This window comes from Pristiophorus japonicus, chromosome 14 (assembly GCF_044704955.1).
Source record: "Pristiophorus japonicus isolate sPriJap1 chromosome 14, sPriJap1.hap1, whole genome shotgun sequence".
Lineage (NCBI taxonomy): Eukaryota > Metazoa > Chordata > Chondrichthyes > Pristiophoridae > Pristiophorus > Pristiophorus japonicus.
The window spans coordinates 109,271,045-109,293,670 of NC_091990.1; the positions used below are offsets into that span (position 1 = coordinate 109,271,045).

Consider the following 22,626-nt stretch of genomic DNA (forward strand, 5'->3'; position numbering starts at 1 on the left):
TTCTCCAGCGACTTGAAGTGTCTACTGTTTATGGTCCACGTCTGAGCCTTACAGGATTTATATAGTGCCTTTCACGACCTCAGGACGTCCCAAAAACTTCACAGCCAATTAAATACTTTTTAAGTGTAGTCACTGTTGTAATGTAGGAAATGTGGCAGCCAATTTGCACACAGCAAGCTCCCACAAACAGCAATGTGAAAATTACCAGATAATCTGTTACTCTATACCTCTATCCTCATGTAACAAGCTCCTTAAAACCCAGCATCTTTCGCTGTGTCAATTTGTGTCTGCTTACGCTTCTGCAAGCGTCTTTGGGAGGTTTTCTATGTAACAGTTGCTAGTTTTTTAAATAACTAAAAGTCTAACGGATCACTGAATAGGTAATCTTTTATGAAGTTATGGTAGTTTAAGGATTGCAAAAATTTGCATTATCAAATAGTAATTTATGAAGGGAACCTTCTCTTCTCCGGCTAAATAAAAAGTAATTTCCAAACCATGAGGGAAACCATTACATGCAAGACAATATTGGCTCAGATTTTTCTGGAGTGTGGCATCTCGCGGCCTGTCCTGTTAGTTAGACTGTTTTCCACATCCTCAGGGTGCCCCACAGTCGGAGACTCCGTCTTTTGGATGGGATGTTAAACCGAGGCCCCGTCTGCCCCTCTCAGGTGGATGTAAAAGATCCCATGGCAGTATTTTGAAGAGCAAGGGAGTTATCCCCGGTGTCCTGGCCAATATTTATCCCTTAATCGACATCAGCAAACTAGATCATCCGGTCATTCTGACATTGCTGTTTGTGGAAGCTTGCTGTGCGCAAATTGGCTGCCTCGTTTCCCACATTACAACTGGTGACCACACTTCAACAGTGCTTCATTGGCTGTAAAGCACGTTGGGACGCCCTGAGGTTGAGAGAGGTGCTATAGAAATGCAAGTCTAATGGGAGTGACTTTAGTCACAAATGGCGCACTACACATCAATCCAAAATAGCCAAGGCAGGTGTTTTACTTGTTTCACCCACATAGCGCCCTACTCTAGTTAATCATCGGCTAGACAGAGTACAGGCTCGTCATCGACCTGAAATGTTAACTCTGTTTTTCTCTCCACAGATGCTGCCTGATCCGCTGAGATTTCCAGCATTTTCTGTTTTTATTTCAGAATCCAGCATCCGCAGTATTTCGCTTTTGTACAGTCGAGACAGGTGTGCCGATCAGTAGGTGTGTGTACATGCAAGGGACGATGTGGGGGGGGGGCAAAAATTAAATCCTTCAGTAATTGTTTTTTTCCCTCTTTGCCTGAAGGGTCGATAGAGGTGACAACAATCACCAACTTGTAGATAATCCATGAAAATGCCCACAGAACTTCCTACTGTTTACCATCAGCCCCCTCCCTCACCCGCTCATCCAAATACACGAACTACCCATCGCCATGGCAGCAGGTCCATTCCGCCACTCGCTGGGCTGCCCAACTCCCGAACCCCTCCCCCGCCCGTCACCCCCCAGCTCCTCTTCCCCCCCCCACCCCCACCCCACGACCCCTTTCCACACCAACCCAACCCCTACACTTCCCCCACCCATGCCACCGTCCCCTCCCACCCCAAGACCCATTGGGTTTGATCAACCAGACAAGAAAAAAAACCAAAACCGTCACTTTCCCACAATTCAGCCACCTTACCAACATCCAGCACGATCTGCCTCAACGTTTCAATCCCGACCTCCAGGCTTGGGCCAGGCACCAGGTTTCGAGTTCTGCCATCTGGTCCGGCCCTCTCTGTGTCCGCATTGTCAAGTGTGGAAATGGCCACCTGCACCCTGTACTCAGTCACACCAAGGTTCGCCAGCTGACAGCGCAGATCCTGCACGTACTCCTGCGAAAAGCGTCCAGTTATTCGCAAGTCCTTCTTAAATTCAGTTATTAAGACCACAGACAGCAAGGTGATAATGGACCAGATAAGCTGTTTTTTTTTTAATGTGATGTTGATTGAGGGATAAATATTGGCCCCAGAATACCGGGGATAACTCCCCTACTCTTCTTTGAAATAGTGCCGTGGGATCTTTTACTTCCACCTGAGGGGGGTGATGGGGCCTCGGTTTAACGTCTCATCCAAAAGACGGCACCTCCAACAGAGCAGCGCTCCCTCAGCACTGCACTGGGAGTGTCAGCCTAGATTTATGTGCTCAAGTCTCTGGAATGAGACTTGAACCCACAACCTTCTGACCCAGAGGCAAGTGTGCTATCCACTGAGCCACAGCTGTGACTATCCAGTCAGTCCCTCTCACACTGCACTTTCCCTATAGCCCTGCAAAGGGTTGGTGCTTGTGGAGCAGTCAGTGTGCAGGGGGGGGGGGGGGGGGGGGGGGTGGTGTCGTGCCAGGGGACGGTTGATGCCCTGGGAGGGTTGCATGGAGAGGGGTTGGTGCCTATTATTAAGTTAAGTTATTTTAAGAATAATGTAACGTAAAAATAACTTAAGTATTCCTTAATAAAACACCAGTTGGCCCTCAGCTGGATTAGTGTCCCCAATTCTGGGCATCGCACTTTAGGAAGGATGTCAAGCCCTTGGAGAGGGTGTGGAATGGATTTACTAGAATGGTACCAGGGATGAGGAACTTCAGTTATGTTGAGAGACGAGAGAGGCTGGGAATGTTCTCCTTAGAGCAGTGAAGGTTAAGGGGAGATTTGATAGAGGTGTTCAAAATGATGAGGGTTTTTGATAAGAGTAAATAAGGAGAAACTGTTTCCAGTGGCAGGAGGGTCGGTAATAATTTAACCGATTGAACATAATTGGCAAAAGAATCAGAGGGCACAGCAAGCTCCCACAAACAGCAATGTGATAATGACCAGATAATCTGCTTTTGTTCTGTTAATTGAGGGATAAATATTGGCCAGGATACCGGGGATAACTCCCCTGCTCTTCTTCAAAATAGTGCCATGGGATCTTTCATAGCAGACGGGGCCGTGCATTAACATCTCATCTGAAAGACGGCACCTCCGACAGTGCAGCGCTCCCTCAGCACTGCACTGGCGTGTCAGCCTAGATTTATGTGCTCAAGTCTCTGGAGTGGAACTTGAACCCACAACCTGCCGACAAGTACTTTGGTTCGGTATTCACTAAGGAGGACACAAACAACCTTCCGGATATAAAAGGGGTCAGAGGGTCTAGTAAGAAGGAGGAACTGAGGGAAATCCTTATTAGTCGGGAAATTGTGCTGGGGAAATTGATGGGATTGAAGGCCGATAAATCCCCAGGGCCTGATGGACTGCATCCCAGTGTACTTAAGGAGGTGGCCTTGGAAATAGCGGATGCATTGACCGTCATTTTCCAACATTCCATGGACTCTGGATCAGTTCCTATGGAGTGGAGGGTAGCCAATGTAACCCCACTTTTTAAAAAAGGAGGGAGAGAGAAAACAGGGAAGTATAGGCCGGTCAGCCTGACATCAGTAGTGGGTAAAATGATGGAATCAATTATTAAGGATGTCATAGCAGCGCATTTGGAAAGAGGTGACATGATAGGTCCAAGTCAGCAGGATTTGTGAAAGAGAAATCATGCTTGACAAATCTTCTGGAATTTTGTGAGGATGTTTCCAGTAGAGTGGGACAAGGGAGAATCAGTTGATGTGGTGTATTTAGACTTTCAGAAGGCTTTCGACAAGGTCTCACACAAGAGATTAATGTGCAAAGTTAAAGCACATGGGATTGGGGGTAGTGTGCTGACGTGGATTGAGAACTGGTTGGCAGAAATGAAGCAAAGAGTAGAAGTAAATGGGTACTTTTCAGAATGGCAGGCAGTGACTAGTGGGGTACCGCAAGGTTCTGTGCTGGGGCCCCAGCTGTTTACATTGTACATTAATGATTTAGACGAGGGGATTAAATGTAGTATCTCCAAATTTGCGGATGACACTAAGTTGGGTGGCAGTGTGAGCTGCGAGGAGGATGCTATGAGGCTGCAGAGTGACTTGGATAGGTTAGGTGAGTGGGCAAATGCATGGCAGATGAAGTATAATGTGGATAAATGTGAGGTTATCCACTTTGGTGGTTAAAAACAGAGAGACAGACTATTATCTGAATGGTGACAGATTAGGAAAAGGGGAGGTGCAACGAGACCTGGGTGTCATGGTACATCAGTCATTGAAGGTTGGCATGCAGGTACAGCAGACGGTTAAGAAAGCAAATGGCATGTTGGTCTTCATAGTGAGGGGATTTGAGTACAGGGGCAGGGAGGTGTTACTACAGTTGTACAGGGCCTTGGTGAGGCCACACCTGGAGTATTGTGTACAGTTTTGGTCTCCTAACTTGAGGAAGGACATTCTTGCTATTGAGGGAGTGCAGCGAAGGTTCACCGGGATGGCAGGACTGAAATATCAAGAAAGACTGGCTCAACTGGACTTGTATTCACTTGAGTTCAGAAGATTGAGAGGGGATCTCATAGAAACGTTTTAAATTCTGACGGGTTTAGACAGGTTAGATGCAGGAAGAATGTTCCCAATGTTGGGGAAGTCCAGAACCAGGGGTCACAGTCTAAGGATAAGGGGTAAGCCATCTAGGACCGAGATGAGGAGAAACTTCTTCACCCAGAGAGTGGTGAACCTGTTGAATTCTCTACCACAGAAAGTTGTTGAGGCCAATTCACTAAATATATTCAAAAAGGAGTTAGATGTAGTCCTTACTACTAGGGGGATCAAGGGGTATGGCAAGAAAGCAGGAATGGGGTACTGAAGTTGCATGTTCAGCCATGAACTCATTGAATGGTGGTGCAGGCTCGAAGGGCCGAATGGCCTACTCCTGCACCTATTTTCTATGTTTCTATGACTCAGGCGAGAGTGCTACCCACTGAGCCACAGCTGATGCTGTAAATTAAGGCTAATATTTGGACTTCTCTGTTCCTACAGATGGTCCAAATGGAGCGACAGATTTCTCAGTCACACAGCCACTTTTTCTCCTTCACTCAGCAGACAACCATGGCTTTAACCCCTTCATCAAACAAACTCTCACCTGTGACTGTTCCCTTTCACACCACCCTGAAATAGGTGACTTAAACAGCTACACAAGTAGCTACACAATGTTGGTTGCCTGCCAAGTGGCTATGATTTGGATGTTGGTACAATCATTATTTGTTTCGAATGGATTGACAGCGTGAAACTTTCTATTTTTTTCAGACGTTATGAATTCTGCGTTAATGACCTTCATTTTTGAAATCACAAGGGCGTCTCCTGTGGCGTTGCTCACAGCTGGAGTCAATGGAGTGTCAGCCGTGGCTCAGTGTCTCTTGAGTCAGGTGATTATGGGTTCAAGTCCCGCTCTAGAGACTTGAGCACATAAATCAGGCTGACACACCAATGCAGTACTGAGGGAAGGTTTCGGTGAGGCATTAAACCAAGGCCCCATCTTCTCTCTCTCAGGTGGACGTAAAAGATCCCATGGCACTATTGTGAAGATCTTAAACCAGTGTCCTGAGCTTAAACAAAGGAGACTACAAAAGTATGAAGGCAGAGTTGGCTAAAGTGGACTGGGAAAATAGATTGAATGCAAGAAGGTTGATGATCAGTAGCAGACATTTAAGGAGTTATTTCATAACTCTCAACAAAAATATATTCCAATGAGAAGGAAAGACTGTAAGAGAAGGGATAACCATCCGTGGCTAACTAAGGAAATAAGGGATGGTATCAAATTGAAAACAAGGACATACAATGTGGCCAAGACTAGTGAGAGGCCAGGAGGATTGGGAAACCTTTAAAAGCCAACAAAGAACGACTAAAAAAATAATAGAGAGGGAAGATAGATGATGAAAGTAAACTAGCACGAAATATAAAAACAGATAGTAACAGTGTCTGCTGCGGTACATAAAAAGGAAAAGAGTGGCTAAAGTAATGTTGGTCCCTCAGAGGATGAGACTGGGGAATTAATAATGGGGAACAGGGAAATGGCAGAGACTTTGAACAAATATTCTGTATTGGTTTTCACAGTAGAAGACACTAAAAACATCTCAATAGTGGATAATCACAGGGCTATAGGGAGGGAGGAACTTAATATAATCACCATCACTAAAGTAGAAGTACTCGTAAAATAATGGGACTAAAGACAGACAAGTCCCCTGGACCTGATGGCTTGCATCCTAGGGTCTTAAAAGAAGTGGTTGCAGAGATAGTGGATGCACTGGTTGCAAACTATCAAAATTCCCTGGATTCTGGGGAGGTCCCAGCAAATTGGAAAATCGCAAAAGTTTAACGCCTCTATTTTAAAAAGGAGGCAGACAGGGAGCAGGAAACTATAGACCAGTTAGCCTAACATCTGTCGTTGGGAAATTCTGGAGTCTATTATTAAGGAAGCAGTAGCAGGAGACTTTTTGGAAAAGCATAATTCTATCAAGCAGAGTCAGCATGGTTTTAAGAAAAGGAAATCATGTTTGACAAATTTGCTGGAGTTCTTTGAGGATGTAATGAGCAGCATGGATAAGGGGGATCCAGTGGAGGTGGTGTATTTGGATTTCTAGAAGGCATTTGATAAGGTGCCACATAAAAGGTGACTGCACAAGATAAAAGTTCACAGGGTTGGGGGTAATATATTAGCATGGATAGAGGATTGACTAACAGAAAACAGAGTCGGAATAAATGGGTCATTTTCCGGTTGGCAAACACTAACTAGTGGGGTGCCGCAGGGATCGGTGTTGGAGCCTCAACTATTACAATTTATATTAACGACTTGGATGAAGGGACCGAGTGTAATGTAACCAAGTTTGCTGATGATACAAAGATGGGTGGGAAAGCAAATTGTGAGGAGGACACAATAAATCTGCAAAGGGAGTGAGCAAAAATTTGGCAGATGGAGTATAATGTGGAAAATATGAGGTTATCCACTTTCGCAGGAAAAAGGAAAATGCAAATTATAATTTAAATGGAGAAAAATTGCAAAGTGCTGCAGTACAGAAGGACCTGGAAGTCCTTAAGCATGAAACACAAAAAGTTAGTATGCAGGTACAGCAAGTTATCAGGAAGGCAAATGGTATGTTGACCTTTATTGCAAGGGGGATAGAGTATAAAAGCAGAAAAGTTCTGCTACAACTGTACAGAGTATTGGTGAGACCACACCGAGTGTACTGCGTGTAGTTTTGGTCTCCGTATTTAAAGAAGGAGGCTGTTCAGAGAAGGTTCACTAGGTTGATTCCAGAGATGAGGGGGTTGACTTATGAAGATAGGTTGATTAGGTTGGGCCGTTACTCATTGGCGTTCAGAAGAATGAGAGATGATCTTATCGAAACATATATGATAATGAGAGGGTTCGACAATGTGGATGCAGAGAGGATATTTCCACTCATAGGGGGAACTAAAACTAGAGGTTATAGTCTCAGAATAGCGGTCACCTATTTAAAACTGAGATGAGAAAGAATTTCTTCTCTCTGAGGGTTATCAATCTGTGGAATTCTCTGCCCCAGAGAGCAGTGGAGGCTGAGTCATTGAATATATTTAAGGCAGAGATAGACAGATTTTTGAGCAATAAGGGAATAGAGGGTTACGGGGAACAGGTGGGGAAGTGGAGCTGAGTCCATGATCAGATCAGCCATGATCTTATTAAATGGCGGAGCAGACTCAAGGGGCCAAATGGCCTACTCCTGCTCCTATTTCTTTTAGAAACATAGAAATTTACAGCGCAGAAGAAGGCCCTTGGTCAGCAGCCCTAAAGGTTACATATAAACCTATGAAAAATGACGGAAAGGCAAAGAGCACGCAGCCCAACCAGTCCGCCTCACACAACTGCGACACCCCTTACACTAAAACATTCTACACTCTACCCCAACCGGAGCCAGGTAATCTCCTGGGAGAGGCGAAAACCAGATAAAAACCCAGGCCAATTTAGGGAGAAAAAAATCTGGGAAAATTCCTCTCTGACCCATCCAGACGATTGAAACTAGTCCAGGAAATCACCCTGGCCTTATTCTATTCCCTGCAGTACTTACCATTATATCTGCTCCGTCAAACAAAAGGTCATCCAGTCTAATCCCAATTACCAGCTCTAGGTCTGTAACCCTGCAGGTTATGGCACTATAAGTGCCCATCCAATCATCTCTTAAAAGTGGTGAAGGTTTCTGCATCCACCACTCTTCCAGGCAGCGAGTTCCAGATCACCACAACCCACTGCGTAAAGAAGCCCCCCCCCCCTCAAATCCCCTCTAAACCTTCCACCAACCCGCTTAAAACTATGCCCCCTCATAATAGACTCCTCCACCAATGGAAATAGACCCTTACTATCCACTATGTCCAGGCCCCTCAATATTTTGTACACCTCTATGAGGTCTCCTCTCAACCTCCTCTGTTCCAATGAGAACAAACCCAGCCTATCCCATCTGTTGTCATAACGAAGATTCTCCATTCCAGGCAGCATCCGAGTAAATCTCCTCTGCACCCTCCAATGCAATCACATCCTTCCTATAATACGGTGACCAGAACTGCACGCAGTATTCCAGCTGTGGCCTAACCAAAATATTATACAATTTAAGCATAACCTCCCTGCTCTTATATTCTATGCCTCAGCCAATAAAGGCAAGCATTCCATATGCCTTCTTAACCACCTTATCCACCTGACCTGCTACCTTCAGGGATCTGTGAACCAATGGTGGAGCTTTGGAGGCATGGCCTATTCACTTGGAGCCTGGAGCAGTGAGAGAAGGAGCTACCTGCTGTTGCTCCTGCCTGGAAAGCCTTGAGTGAGAACCCTGTGAAACAGCCCAGGAAGAGGAGGAAGGGGCTTTCTACAATTCCAATCCATCCAGAAGGAGAGGAGGAGAGCAGAAAATTCAACAACCTTTAATACCGCTACAGAGAGTTGGAGAGAGGGGGAAAAAGGACAACTATCCAGTGTGGAAGGAGGGAGAAACTTCATCAACCAAAGGTGGGTGTGTTTTGGTGCATTCCCCTAAAGACTTTGTTGTATCGGTGGGGGGAGGGAAGAAGACCATTTCGAGGGCCGGAACATCGCGGGGGGTGTGTGTGTGGGGAAGTGTGTGTGGGGGTCTTGCTTACACCAGTGAAGCACCCTTCCCCCATTGCCTAGCCTGGGATAGCTGGAGCTACCTGGCTGAAGAACTATTAATCACCTATTTAACATCGTTGGGAGTGTGTGCCTGGGTGGCTCCAGCTGTCCCAGGTGAAGACATCTTCTCCCCCCCACCCGAAGACCATCTACAAAGACTGTGTTTGTTTTGCCATCATCTGGGGAGTGCACCCCAAGAAAAACACCCACCCATCGCTGTGAGGGGAGACCTGCCCTCACAGCTTCCTTCTTTCCCACCCCCCACTCTCTTTTTCTCTCTCTCTCTGTCTCTCCCCTCTCTCTCTGAGAGCCCCTTTCCGACTAATTAAAAACCAATTAAGACAACTAAGCAGAGGGAGCAAGGCCCCTCCCCAATTGTCAACTAGGGGAGAGGTGTGCCTCTTTTAGAGCTCCCTCTGTTCAACCACCGAGGCCATTTAAGACCATTAAGGCCTGTGACTTTGGGGTGGGTGTAGCCCTTAAAGGGACCTCGTGATGGCGACCCCATCCACGCCGATGGCAGGGCCAGCAAGACACATTCACGGCGCCTCCTGCTGCCCTGCCACCTTTCAGACTTATAACAAAAAAACACGGGGTCAAGAGCTACACTCACCCCACTATGAGCATCGAGGAGTGCGTGCGGGCGATGGCCGGGGTAGTCGGCCCCTCGGCCATTGTCGCAGCCTCCAAGATGTCTGGGAAGGCTGTATTCTTCCTGGGGTCGGAGCGGGCGGTGTCCCTGGCCCTTGAAAAAGGGCTCACAGTGGGCGGGACGTTCCTGCCGGTGGACCCTCTCGAGGCCACCGCGCAGAGGGTCATCCTTTCTAACGTCCCGCCCTTTGTACCCGCTGAGCTCCTCCACCCCCACCTACACCAACTGAGGGAGGTAAGGTCAGGGATCAATCCCATACCGCTCGGCCTCAGGGAGAGCAGCCTGCGCCACATGTTCTCCTTCTGCTGCCAGCTCTTTGTCCGGCTGGCGCGGGAGGAGACGACGGAGGGATCATTTATTGTGGTGCACGAGGGGACGTCTTCTGGACGTCGGACGGCGTGCGGTGCCATGCCTGTAGGGAGGTGGGGCATGTTCGCAAGAGCTGCCCCGCCTCCAAGGCCGCCAAACCACCGAGGGCGGCCAAGGCTGGCGCTGCCGCTACCCCTCCCCCTAGTAGCGTCCGCGTGCCGGGAGCTGTGGGTGCGCGGGCATCGTCGGGGGCCTTTGTTTTCACGGCCTCCGGCGGGAGGGAGGGAGAGCGTCCGATCGGAAGGAAGGCGCGGAGGAAGGCGAAACATCTCGAGGCAGGTCCCCTCAGTGCGCCAGACAATTTGATCACCGTGCTCAGCCCAACCCTGTCACCGGCGAGCGCGGGGTGCCCTGAGCCCGTGCCCTTGACCAATATCAGAAAGGGGCTCGGGCGCGGGCAAGATAAGAAAAAGGGGGGAGAGGAGCGGGAGGCCTCGGCAGACATGGAGGTCTCCCTGTCTCCGCGCCCCCCCGGGAACAAAAGGGGGCTCCGCTCCAATGAGGCGGAGGGGGAACAACATCCCTCCGCGGAGGAGTCGGTGCCCGCCGCGTGTCCCGCGTCCCCCACCAGCGCACCCAAACTGCGCTGTAGGCGATAGGAGTCTGTCTCCGGGGAGGGTGAGACAGTCGAGGCTGCCCAGCCTCTGCCTCCCGGGAATGGCGTGGAAGATCTGCCTGTCGTGGGGGGCGTGGGGCCAGCGGAGGAATGCGTAGCCGCCGGATCGAGCGTCCCGGGGACTGAGGCGGGCGGGGCCGAAAAGGCCGAACCTGAGCCCGCCCAGCTATGAACCAACTTCCCCCGGGAGTCGCTCAACCCGGAAGAAACAAAATATGTTAACAATTTTAATGATTCTGTACACGCTGGGCCGGGGGGTGGCGGCGGGGAGGGGGAGGAACAACAACCCTCGCCCCCTACTTTGGAGCTGGGGTGCTTGGAGGAGCTGGGGTGCTTGGAGGACCTGGAGAATTTCTTTGACCAGGTCTCTCCGCGTTCCCCGGCTCCTGGGGCGGAGGAGGAACCCCTTCCGCTGTCGCTTCCTGACCCAGCACCGCTTTTAAAAGAGCCCAGTGGGGACTCCTCTGCTGACGATCCTGGGGGTGGGATCGGGGCAGAGCCAGGGTCGCATGGAGCGGCCGGGCCGTTTGCCGTACCTCGTGCGGTCGACGGGCCGGCTGCTGGCGGCGACCTCCCGGAGGGGGACGAGGACTCGGTGGGGGACGAGGGAGAAGATCTCGAGTCCATCGCCAGTGAGGCGGTAGATCTCCTCGTTCCCGCCGCTGAATCCCCTCTCATTCCTGTAAAGGAACTCCGGGACTTTTTGATCCAGAGCCAGTGTCGCCGCAACCGAGCCCATCTGGCTCTGGAAAGATGGTGCGAGCCGGGGCTGCTCGTCGCGTCTGTCCGCGCCGCCGCTAAAACCATGGCCGCGGGCGGGCCCTTATCAAAGGCGCAAGGCCTTGAGCTGCGCCGGCTCAAAAGGTTCCTCGCTGGGCTGCTGAAGGAGTGGAGGGCAACAAACGACTCCACTCCCCCCCCACAATAGGTTAAGTAGAGGTTGCACTATACTTTTGTCATGAAGATAACCATAGCCAGCCTCAACATCAACGGCGGCAGAGAGGCACGCCGTAGATTTAACAATTTTTCGCTCCTGCGGGAGGGGAAATATGCGGTGTGCTTCCTGCAAGAAACCCACACCGTTCCGGGAGATGAAGCCACGTGGCTCCTGGAATGGCAAGGAGGTGTCCGCATGAGCCACCTCACTACCACTGCTTGTGGGGTGGCCATCTTGTTGGCCCCGCATTTTCAGCCGGAGATCTTGGGGGTCGAGGAGCCCGTGCCAGGCCGCTTGCTGCACGTCACGGTTCACCTGGGGGACGTGCCGCTCGATCTCGTGAACGTGTACGCCCCTCAGCCCGGCCCGCCGCAAACGCGCTTCTTCGAAGAAGTGTCCGCTCTTCTTGGCTCCGTCGACGTCGGCGACTGCATTGTCCTCGGGGGGGATTTTAATTGCACCCTCGAGGCGAGCGACCGCTCCGATGCCCCGCAGTGCATGACGGCGATGGAGAAGTTGAGGGACCAGGTCGGGTCCTTCGACTTGGTGGACGTCTGGCGAAATCTCCATCCCGACTCCAGCGCCTTTACTTGGGTGAGGCCTGGAGTAGGATGGTCCAGAGTCGACCGCCTTTACGTGTCTCGGGCATACGTTTCCTGCATCCCGGTGGCCTCCATGCGACCGGTGCCGTGTTCGGACTACCACCTGACCTGGTGTGGGCGGAGCTCGCTTCGCTCCGCGCGAGGACGGGGTCTGTGTACTGGCATTTTAACAACCAGCTGCTGGAGGACGTGCGGTTCCAGGACTCGTTCCGTCGTTTCTGGGCCGACTGGAGAAGGAAGCAGGGGGGCTTCCCCTCCTTGAGGCTATGGTGGGACGTGGGCAAGGCTAACGTCCGTGTCTTGTGTCAAGAGTACGCGAGGGGGTCGACCAAGAGGCGGGCGACCAGGGTCGGGTGCCTAGAAAAAGAGGTGCTCGACCTGGAGTCCCGTCTCGGTCAAGTCGTCGAGGACCCGGCCCTGCGGATGGTTTACGAAACGAAGGCGGCCGCGCTGAAGGACCTGCAGCTCGTCGGGTCCCGAGGCGCGTTCGTGAGGTCGCGGATCCGGTTCCTGCGGGATCTGGACCGCGGCTCCTCCTTCTTCTACTCGCTGGAAAAAAGACAGAGTGTCCGTAAGCAGCTCTTGACGCTGCTGGCCGACGACGGCTCTCTCGTCTCGGATCCGGAGGGCGTCAACAACAGGGCCCGTGAATATTACGGGGCTCTGTTCTCTCCGGAGCCGTCCAGCGAGGAAGCGCGTAGAGTTTTGTGGGAGGAGCTGCCGAAGGTCAGCCCGGAGGGCGCCGAAAATCTGGAAGCTCCGCTAAGCCTGGCGCCCTCGACCGGCTCTCGAGGGGAAAAGCCCCGGGGCTGGACGGGCTGACCGTGGAGTTCCACAGGGCGTTCTGGGACGTCCTGGGGGGCGACTACGCGCGGGTCCTGGGGGAAAGTCTGGCGACCGGGGAGATGCCCCTCTCTTGACTCAGGGCAGTCATCGTCCTGCTGCCTAAGAAGGGCGATCTCCGCCTCCTGAAGAACTGGCGCCCGGTCTCTCTCCTCAGCACGGACTACAAAATCTTCGCCAGGGCGATGTCTGCTCGCCTTGGCGCCGTGCTGGACAACATGATCCACCCCGACCAGTCCTACGCGGTCCCGGGCCGGACAATCCACGATAACATCCATCTGGTCCGGGACCTCATCCATCATTCCCAGGAGGCTGGTCTGTCGGTCGCCTTCCTATCTCTCGACCAAGAGAAGGCGTTCGACAGGGTGGATCACGACTATCTGTTCGGAACTCTGCGCGCTTTCGGGTTCGGGACGCATTTCGTCACCCGAATCCGACTTTTGTATGCCGCCGCGGAGTTAACGGGTCCTTGACGGCGCCCCTTCGCTTTGGGAGAGGGGTGCGCCAGGGATGCCCCATGTCCGGCCAGTTATATGCCATCTGTGTGGAGCCTTTCCTGCGCACGAGGTTGACGGGACTGGCTCTGCAAGGGCCGGGCGTGGAGGTCGTCCTCTCGGCTTACGCCGATGACGTGCTCCTCGCGGTAGAGGATCCCGCTGACCTGCGGAGGATGCGTGAGTGCCAGGAGATTTACTCGGCCGCATCCACCGCCAGGATCAACTGGGAGAAATGTTCCGGACTCCTGGTGGGTCAGTGGCGGGTGGACTCCCTGCCGGAGGAGCTCAGGCCTTTTGCCTGGAACACGACCCATTTTCCTCCATCTGGGAGTCTACCTTAGCCCCGACGAGGAAGCCTGGCCGGCGAACTGGCAAGAGCTGGAGGCCAAGGTCGCCGCTCGCCTAGGGCGCTGGACAGGACTGCTCCGAGTGCTGTCCTACAGGGGTCGAGCGCTAGTCATAAACCAGCTGGTGGCCGCCATGTTGTGGTCACTTTGACCCCTCCCCCTGCGTTTGTCACCAAGATACAGAAGAAGCTGGTGGACTTCTTCTGGAACAACTGGAAGCACTGGGTCTCTGCCGCGGTCTTGAGTCTCCCGCTTGGGGAGGGCGGTCAGTCGTTGGTGTGCGTCAGCACCCAGCTCGCGACTTTCCGTCTTCAGACCCTGCAGAGATACCTTTACGTCGAGCCCCCTCCCAGGTGGCGTGCTCTGGCGACGTATTTCTTCCGCCAGCAGCACGGCCTCAACTACGACACGCAGCTCCTGTTTGTGAGCTTGGGGGGCGTCAGGACCGCCTTCCAGGAGCTGCCTGTCTTTTACAAGGAACTCACCAGGGTCTGGAACAAAGTCTCCACCAAGTGCAGCTCTCCACCGGCTGGAGTGTGGCTGTCCTGCAGGAGCCGCTGCTCGGGAATCCGTACCTCCACGACCGAGGTTTTAGGTGGCGGTCGGACGAGAGGGCTGTGGCTGGTGAGGTGACTAGGGTCAGGGACCTGCTCGATGGCGGAGGAGTGGGCTGGATGGCGCCAGACACGCTGGCGCGGCGCCTAAATTCCGCCAACGTCCGCCGCGTGGCCGATGCCATCGAGTCGCTAAAAACAGCTCTGGGCCCCAACTCCGTTAGGGGAGATCCCGTCCGAACTGACCCCCGTCCGGACGGAATTCCTCATCGGCGTCAAACCCCGGAACCTCCCTCGGGAGCCGGCGCCTAACAACTTGTGCCGCCTCGAGGAAATCCCCTTTCAGTTCCACTCGGAGGGGTTTCCTGTACTGGCTGCTCCTGCACACTCTCAACTTTGCCATCCTCGCCTGCCGTCCGGACACGCCATGGCGTACCATCTTGCCGTCCGGAGGAGGCGGGGGTCCCCGATGGAGGGCACTCTACGCGGGAGTCCTCCCACTATTTATAGGGGACTTGGCCTGGAGAGTGGTGCACGGAGCAGTGCCGTGCAATAAATTTTTAAGCCGGTTTACGGGCTCCCAGGCCGCCTGCAATTTCTGCGGTCTGGAAGAGTCCGTGTTCCATGTTTTTATTGAATGCACGAGGTTACAGCCCGTTTTATTATTTAAAGGGGCTGCTCCTGAAATTCTGGCTGCACTTCAGTCCCACACTCATGATCTTTGGGCACCCTGTGCGGAGGGGAGCGGGTCAGTCCGAGGGCCTCCATTAGAACTGCTCCTGGGCACGGTCAAGGGTGCCATCAGCCGGTCCAGGCAGCGGGCGGTCGAGGGGGTCGTTCAGCCTGACTGCCTGCCTCTCTTCCGCAAGTACATCCGCGCCAGGGTGTCCTTGGAGATGGAGCACGCGGTGTCCACCGGTACGCTCGCGGCCTTCCGCGAGAGGTGGGCACTGGAGGGACTGGAGTGCATCATCACGCCCGGCAACCAAATTTTAATTTGATTTTATGTTTTAAAGTTTAATTTGTTTTAATTGCCAGTGTTTTTAGTGTCCCCCTCCCCTTTTATAGGGGTAACTTGGAGAGAAAAAATATGATTTTAGTGCCCCAATAAAAAACTTTAAAAAAAAAAAACAAAAACACAAAAAAAAACAATTAAAAAAACCAAAAAAAAGGGCCTTGAAAATGTTTGGTGTGTCCCCCAGATCGGGGGGACACGATTTAATGATTTAATGTTTTAGTTCCCTACCAAAAAGAGTTCTGTGGACAAGCACTCTAAATCCCTTTGTTCATCTACACTATTAAGAGGCCTACCACTTAATGTGTATACCCTTTCCTTATTAGCCCTCCCCAAGTGCATCACCTCATACTTCTCTGAATTCAATTCCATTTGCCACTGCTCTGGCCACCTGACCAGTAGATTGATATCCACCTGCAGCCCATGACTTTCCTCTTCATTATCAATCACACAGCCAATTTTAGTGTTGTCTGCAAACTTCTTAATCATACTCCTTATATTCAAATCTAAATCGTTGAAAAAGCAAGGGACCCAGTACTGAGCCCTGTGGAACCCGACTGGAAATATCCTTCCAGTCACAAAAACATCCATCAATCATTACCCTTCGCTTCCTACCTCCAAGCCAATTTTGGATCCAACTTGGCACTTTGCCCTGTATCCATGGGCTTTAACCTTCATGACCAGTCTACCATGTGGGACCTTATCAAAAGCCTTGCTGAAGTCCATATGTACTACATCGTACGCACGACCCTCATCGACCCTTTTGGTTACCTCCCCCAAAAATTCAATCAGGTTAGTCAAACACTGTTTATGTTTTCAGTAATCTCTACCGTGGTGTTCGGACTGACAGTACGAAACTGATCTATTTTTAAAAGTTTTAAAATATGCACATTTCAGATCAAAAGTAATATTTCCCTCACCTGGTAGGCATGAGTGCTGCTCTCCTTAACTGCATCACTGCCCAACAAGCATTTCCACAGATGACCACGCAGTTCGATGGGAACGCCAGCTTCAAGGAAGCTATGCATCTGAAATAAGTTTCATTGGAAAAAAATTATATATAGTGATAGTGATAGTGATAGGGGATTCGATGGTGAGGGGAATAGATAGGCGTTTCTGCGGACGCAACCGAGACTCCAGGATGGCATGTTGCCTCCCTGGTGCAAGGATGTCTCGGAGCGGGTGCAGGACATTCTGAAATGGGAGGGAGAACAGCCAGTTGTCGTGGTGCACATTGGTACGAACGACATAGGTAAAAAAAAGGGATGAGGTCCTACGAAAAGAATTTAAGGAGCTCGGAGCTAAATTAAAAAGTAGGACCTCAAAAGTAGTAATCTCGGGATTGCTACCAGTGCCACGTGCTAGTCAGAGTAGGAATCGCAGGATAGCGCAGATGAATACATGGCTTGAGCAGTGGTGCAGCAGGGAGGGATTCAAATTCTTGGGGCATTGGAACCGGTTCTGGGGGAGGTGGGACCAGTACAAACCGGACAGTCTGCACCTGGGCAGGACCGGAACCAATGTCCTAGAGGGAGTGTTTGCTAGTGCTGTTGGGGAGGAGTTAAACTAATATTGCAGGGGGATGGGAACCTATGCAGGGAGACAGAGGGAGACAAAAATGAGGCAAAAGCAAAAGACAGAAAGGAGATGAGGAAAAGTGGAGGGCAGAGAAACCCAAGGCAAAGAACAAAAAGGGCCACTGTACAGGAAAAATCTAAAAGGACAAAGGGTGTTAAAAAAGCAAGCCTGAAGGCTTTGTGTCTTAATGCAAGGAGTATCCGCAATAAGGTGGATGAATTAACTGTGCAAATAGATGTTAACAAATATGATGTGATTGGGATTACGGAGACGTGGCTCCAGGATGATCAGGGCTGGGAACTCAACATCCAGGGGTATTCAACATTCAGGAAGGATAGAATAAAAGGAAAAGGAGGTGGGGTAGCATTGCTGGTTAAAGAGGAGATTAATGCAATAGTTAGGAAAGACATTAGCTTGGATGATGTGGAATCTATATGGGTAGAGCTGCAGAACACTAAAGGGCAAAAATCGTTAGTGGGAGTTGTGTACAGACCTCCAAACAGTAGTCGTGATGTTGGGGAGGGCATCAAACAGGAAATTAGGAGTGCATGCAATAAAGGTGCAGCAGTTATAATGGGTGACTTTAATATGCACATAGATTGGTCCAGCCAAACTGGAAGCAATACGATGGAGGAGGATTTCCTGGAGTGCATAAGGGATGGTTTTCTAGACCAATATGTCGAGGAACCAACTAGAGGGGAGGCCATCTTAGACTGGGTGTTGTGTAATGAGAGAGGATTAATTAGCAATCTCATTGTGCGAGGCCCCTTGGGGAAGAGTGACCATAATATGGTGGAATTCTGCATTAGGATGGAGAATGAAAGTTAATTCAGAGACCATGGTCCAGAACTTAAAGAAGGGTAACTTTGAAGGTATGAGGCATGAATTGGCTAAGATAGATTGGCTAATGATACTTAAGGGGTTGACTGTGGATGGGCAATGGCAGACATTTAGAGACCGCATGGATGAATTACAACAATTGTACATTCCTGTCTGGCGTAAAAATAAAAAAGGGAAGGTGGCTCAACCGTGGCTATCTAGGGAAATCAGGGATAGTATTAAAGCCAAGGAAATGGCATACAAATTGGCCAGAAATAGCAGCGAACCTGGGGACTGGGAGCAATTTAGAACTCAGCAGAGGAGGACAAAGGGTTTGATTAGGGCAGGGAAAATGGAGTACGAGAAGAAGCTTGCAGGGAACATTAAGGCGGATTGCAAAAGTTTCTATAGGTATGTAAAGAGAAAAAGGTTAGTAAAGACAAACGTAGGTCCCCTGCAGTCAGAATCAGGGGAAGTCATAACGGGGAACAAAGAAATGGCAGACCAATTGAACAAGTACTTTGGTTCAGTATTCACTAAGGAGGACACAAACAACCTTCCGGATATAAAAGGGGTCAGAGGGTCGAGTAAGGAGGAGGAACTGAGGGAAATCTTTATTAGTCGGGAAATTGTGCTGGGGAAATTGATGGGATTGAAGGCCGATAAATCCCCAGGGCCTGATGGACTGCATCCCAGAGTACTTAAGGAGGTGGCCTTGGAAATAGCAGATGCATTGACAGTCATTTTCCAACATTCCATTGACTCTGGATCAGTTCCTATCGAGTGGAGGGTAGCCAATGTAACCCCACTTTTTAAAAAAGGAGGGAGAGAAAGCAGGGAATTATAGACCGGTCAGCCTGACCTCAGTAGTGGGTAAAATGATGGAATCAATTATTAAGGATGTCATAGCAGCGCATTTGGAAAATGGTGACATGATAGGTCCAAGTCAGCATGGATTTGTGAAAGGGAGATCATGCTTGACAAATCTTCTGGAATTTTTTGAGGATGTTTCCAATAAAGTGGACAAAGGAGTACCAGTTGATGTGGTATATTTGGACTTTCAGAAGGCTTTCGACAAGGTCCCACACAGGAGATTAATGTGCAAAGTTAAAGCACATGGGATTGGGGGTAGTGTGCTGATGTGGATTGAGAACTGGTTGTCAGACGGGAAGCAAAGAGTAGGAGTAAATGGGTACTTTTCGGAATGGCAGGCAGTGACTAGTGGGGTACCGCAGGGTTCTGTGCTGGGGCCCCAGTTGTTTACATTGTACATTAATGATTTAGACGAGGGGATTAAATGTAGTATCTCCAAATTTGCGGATGACACTAAGTTGGGTGGCAGTGTGAGCTGCGAGGAGGATGCTATGAGGCTGCAGAGTGACTTGGATAGGTTAGGTGAGTGGGCAAATGCGTGGCAGATGAAGTATAATGTGGATAAATGTGAGGTTATCCACTTTGGTGGTAAAAACAGAGAGACAGACTATTATCTGAATGGTGACAGATTAGGAAAAGGGAAGGTGCAACGAGACCTGGGTGTCATGGTACATCAGCCATTGAAGGTTGGCATGCAGGTACAGCAGGCGGTTAAGAAAGCAAATGGCATGTTGGCCTTCATAGCAAGGGGACTTGAATACAGGGGCAGGGAGGTGTTGCTACAGTTGTACAGGGCCTTGGTGAGGCCACACCTGGAGTATTGTGTACAGTTTTGGTCTCCTAACTTGAGGAAGGACATTCTTGCTATTGAGGGAGTGCAGCGAAGATTCACCAGACTGATTCCCGGGATGGTGGGACTGACCTATCAAGAAAGACTGGATCAACTGGGCTTGTATTCACTGGAGTTCAGAAGAGTGAGAGGGGACCTCATAGAAACGTTTAAAATTCTGACGGGTTTGGACAGGTTGGATGCAGGAAGAATGTTCCCAATGTTGGGGAAGTCCAGAACCAGAGGTCACAGTCTAAGGATAAGGGGTAAGCCATTTAGGACCGAGATAAGGAGAAACTTCTTCACCCAGAGAGTGGTGAACCTGTGGAATTCTCTACCACAGAAAGTAGTTGAGGCCAATTCACTAAATATATTCAAAAGGGAGTTTGATGAAGTCCTTACTACTCGGGGGATCAAGGGGTATGGCGTGAAAGTAGGAAGGGGGTACTGAAGTTGCATGTTCAGCCATGAACTCATTGAATGGCGGTGCAGGCTAGAAGGGCTGAATGGCCTGCTCCTGCACCTATTTTCTATGTTTCTATGTTTCTATATCGATATAATCTCGGAACCCTCAGAAGAAATTCCTCCTCATCTCAGTTTTAAATGGGCGAGCTCATACTCCCCATTCCAGAGACAAGTGAGTTAATAATCTCACCTCGGCGTGGTAGGGAAGGGACAAGCAGGGGCCAGGTCCTTCCAACAGCCAAGAGGGAGGGAGAAAACTAGATGGAGACTTGCCTTCCCCCAATCGCTCACACCCAGCTAGCCATGAAGCAGCCTCAGGGGAGGGATGATGACCATGAGAGCAAAGAACATAACACTGAATGATTTGTGCTAAAAGTTTACCAGAATGTTTGTTGGGAGTTACATCCAAGAAATTGAAATGAATGTTGCAGCTGTTGAAAGAATACAGAAGTTGGTGATCAGAATGCGTGAGAGGATGGAGGGATTGGATGATGAGTGATTAGGTAAATTTGGCATGTTGTCACTGGAAAAGGGAAAGAAAGAAAGACATGTACCTTTCTAAGCACCTTTCATGACCACCGGACGACTCAGCACACTTTACAGCCAATGAAGTACTTTTGGAGTGTAGTCACTGTTGTAATGTGGAAACGCAGCAGCCAACTTGCGCACAGCAAGCTCCCGCAAATAGCAATGTGTTCACGACCAGATAATCTGTGTATATGTTATGTTGATTGAGGGATAAATATTGGCCAAGACACCGGAGCTAACTCTACTGCTCTTCTTCAATATAGTGCCATGGGATCTTTTACGTCCACCTGCGTGGAGACAGGGCCTCGGTTTAAAGTCTCATCTGAAAGACGACACCGCCGACAGTGTAGTGCTCCCTCAACACTGCACTGGAGTGTCGGCCTAGATTTATGTGCTCACTGGAGTCGGGCTTGAACCCACAACCTTCTGACTCAGAGGCGAGTGTGCTACCCACTGATCCACAGCTGACACTCTAAGTTAACCTATAAGGCTACGGACCAAGAGCTGGAAAGTGGGATTCGACTGGTTAGCTCTTTGTCGGCCGGCACGGACATGATGGGCCAAAATGGCCTCCTTCAGTGTGTAAACTTCTATGATTCTTGAACCATGACAGTCCCAATGATTTGTAGTAGTTTGAGGAGTGGTTCACCAGGTCACTTTCGACAGCAGTTACGAGTCAAACCACGTTAGTGTGGGGACTGGAGTCACACATCGGCCCAGACCGGGTATGGACGGCAGGATTCCTTCCCTAAAGGATATCAGTGAACCAGTTGGGTTTTTATTACAATCCTTATGAAAAGCTTCATGGTCACTTTTACTGAGGCCATCTGTTTTATTTCCAGGTTATTTTCAAAACAATTCAAATACTCAAAATTATTAGTCCGGGCCTCTGGATTACTCATGATATTTAAAAGGAGAACAAAAAGTTTCTAGAGTGGTCTGGCTGTATTCAGGGAAAGGGGAAATCTATCCTCATGCCTCATCACATTTCATTCCAATTCCATCCGCAATCCGATCTCCATTTGCGTGCAATATACTTCCAATCTTGTACATGGTGCTGTTAAACTGACACTGCATTTGATGAGGGTAGATGCCGAGAGGCTGTGTTCCCCTGGCTGGAGAGCCTAGAACTAGGGGGCATAGTCTTGGGATAAGATGTCGGCCATGTAGGACAGCGTATTGGTGAGACCACACCTGGAGTACTGCGTACAGTTTTGGTCTCCTTATTTAAAGGAGGAATATACTTGCATTGGAGGCAGTTCAGAGAAGGTTCACTAGGTTGATTCCTGAGATGAAGGGCTTGACTTATGAAGATAGGTTGAGTAGGATGGACCTATACTTATTGAAGTTTAGAAGAATAAGAGGTGATCTTATTGAAATATATATAACTGAGGTGGCTCGACAAGGTAGATACAAAGAGGATGTTTCCACTCATGGGGGAATCCTGAACTAGGGAGCATAGTTTCAGAATAAAGGGTCGCCCATTTAGAACTGAGATGAAGAGGAATTTCTTCTCAGATGGTCGTAAATCTGTGGAATTCTCTGCCCCAGAGAGCTCTGGAGGCTTGGTCATTGAACATACTTAAGGTGAAATAGACATATTTTTGAACGATAGGGGAGTGAAGGGTTATGGGGAGCAGGCAGGGTAGTGGAGCTGAGCCCAAGATTAGATCAGCCGTGATCTTATTGAATGAGCAGGCTCGAGGGACCAAATGGCCTACTCCTGCTCCTATTTCTCATGTTCTTATGATCACCATGGGCACAAATTGCTAAACCATCCTAAATGGATCTCATTGAAAGGACCAATGAGGCCGGGTTCTCAAATTTTTTGTTTGAAGGACACCTTTTGAAATGGATTCATAATCACAGTCTACTCCCCCCTACCCCACCTAAATTATAATACTATATAATATTCAAAATGTGAAAGTGATGCAAGTAAATAGTGTTTTAATAATGCTTTTAAGAAAACATGCATTTATTTATTTATTTACAGACATCAGTGAGATCGGTGTGCCTGTCTATCCTTGGTGTGATGTTTGACAACGATTCATAAATGATCGATGGCTACCTTATCCAAT

The 22,626-nt window shown here is 49.8% G+C and overlaps 1 protein-coding gene across 5 annotated transcripts in view; it reads right to left on the reverse strand.

Moving 5' to 3' along the window:
• LOC139279464 (carabin) overlaps positions 1–22,626 on the reverse strand; it is a 246,818-nt gene that overhangs the window by 198,803 nt on the left and 25,389 nt on the right. For 4 of the 5 annotated variants that reach the window (XM_070898596.1, XM_070898593.1, XM_070898595.1 and 1 more), the window contains exons 3-4: positions 16,377–16,484; positions 1,672–1,864 (exon numbers count right to left, since the gene is read on the reverse strand). In XM_070898596.1, the coding sequence (XP_070754697.1) occupies positions 1,672–1,864; positions 16,377–16,484 (301 nt within the window). The remainder of the gene's footprint in view (positions 1–1,671; positions 1,865–16,376; positions 16,485–22,626) is intronic. The other variant, XM_070898594.1, reaches the window with a different exon arrangement.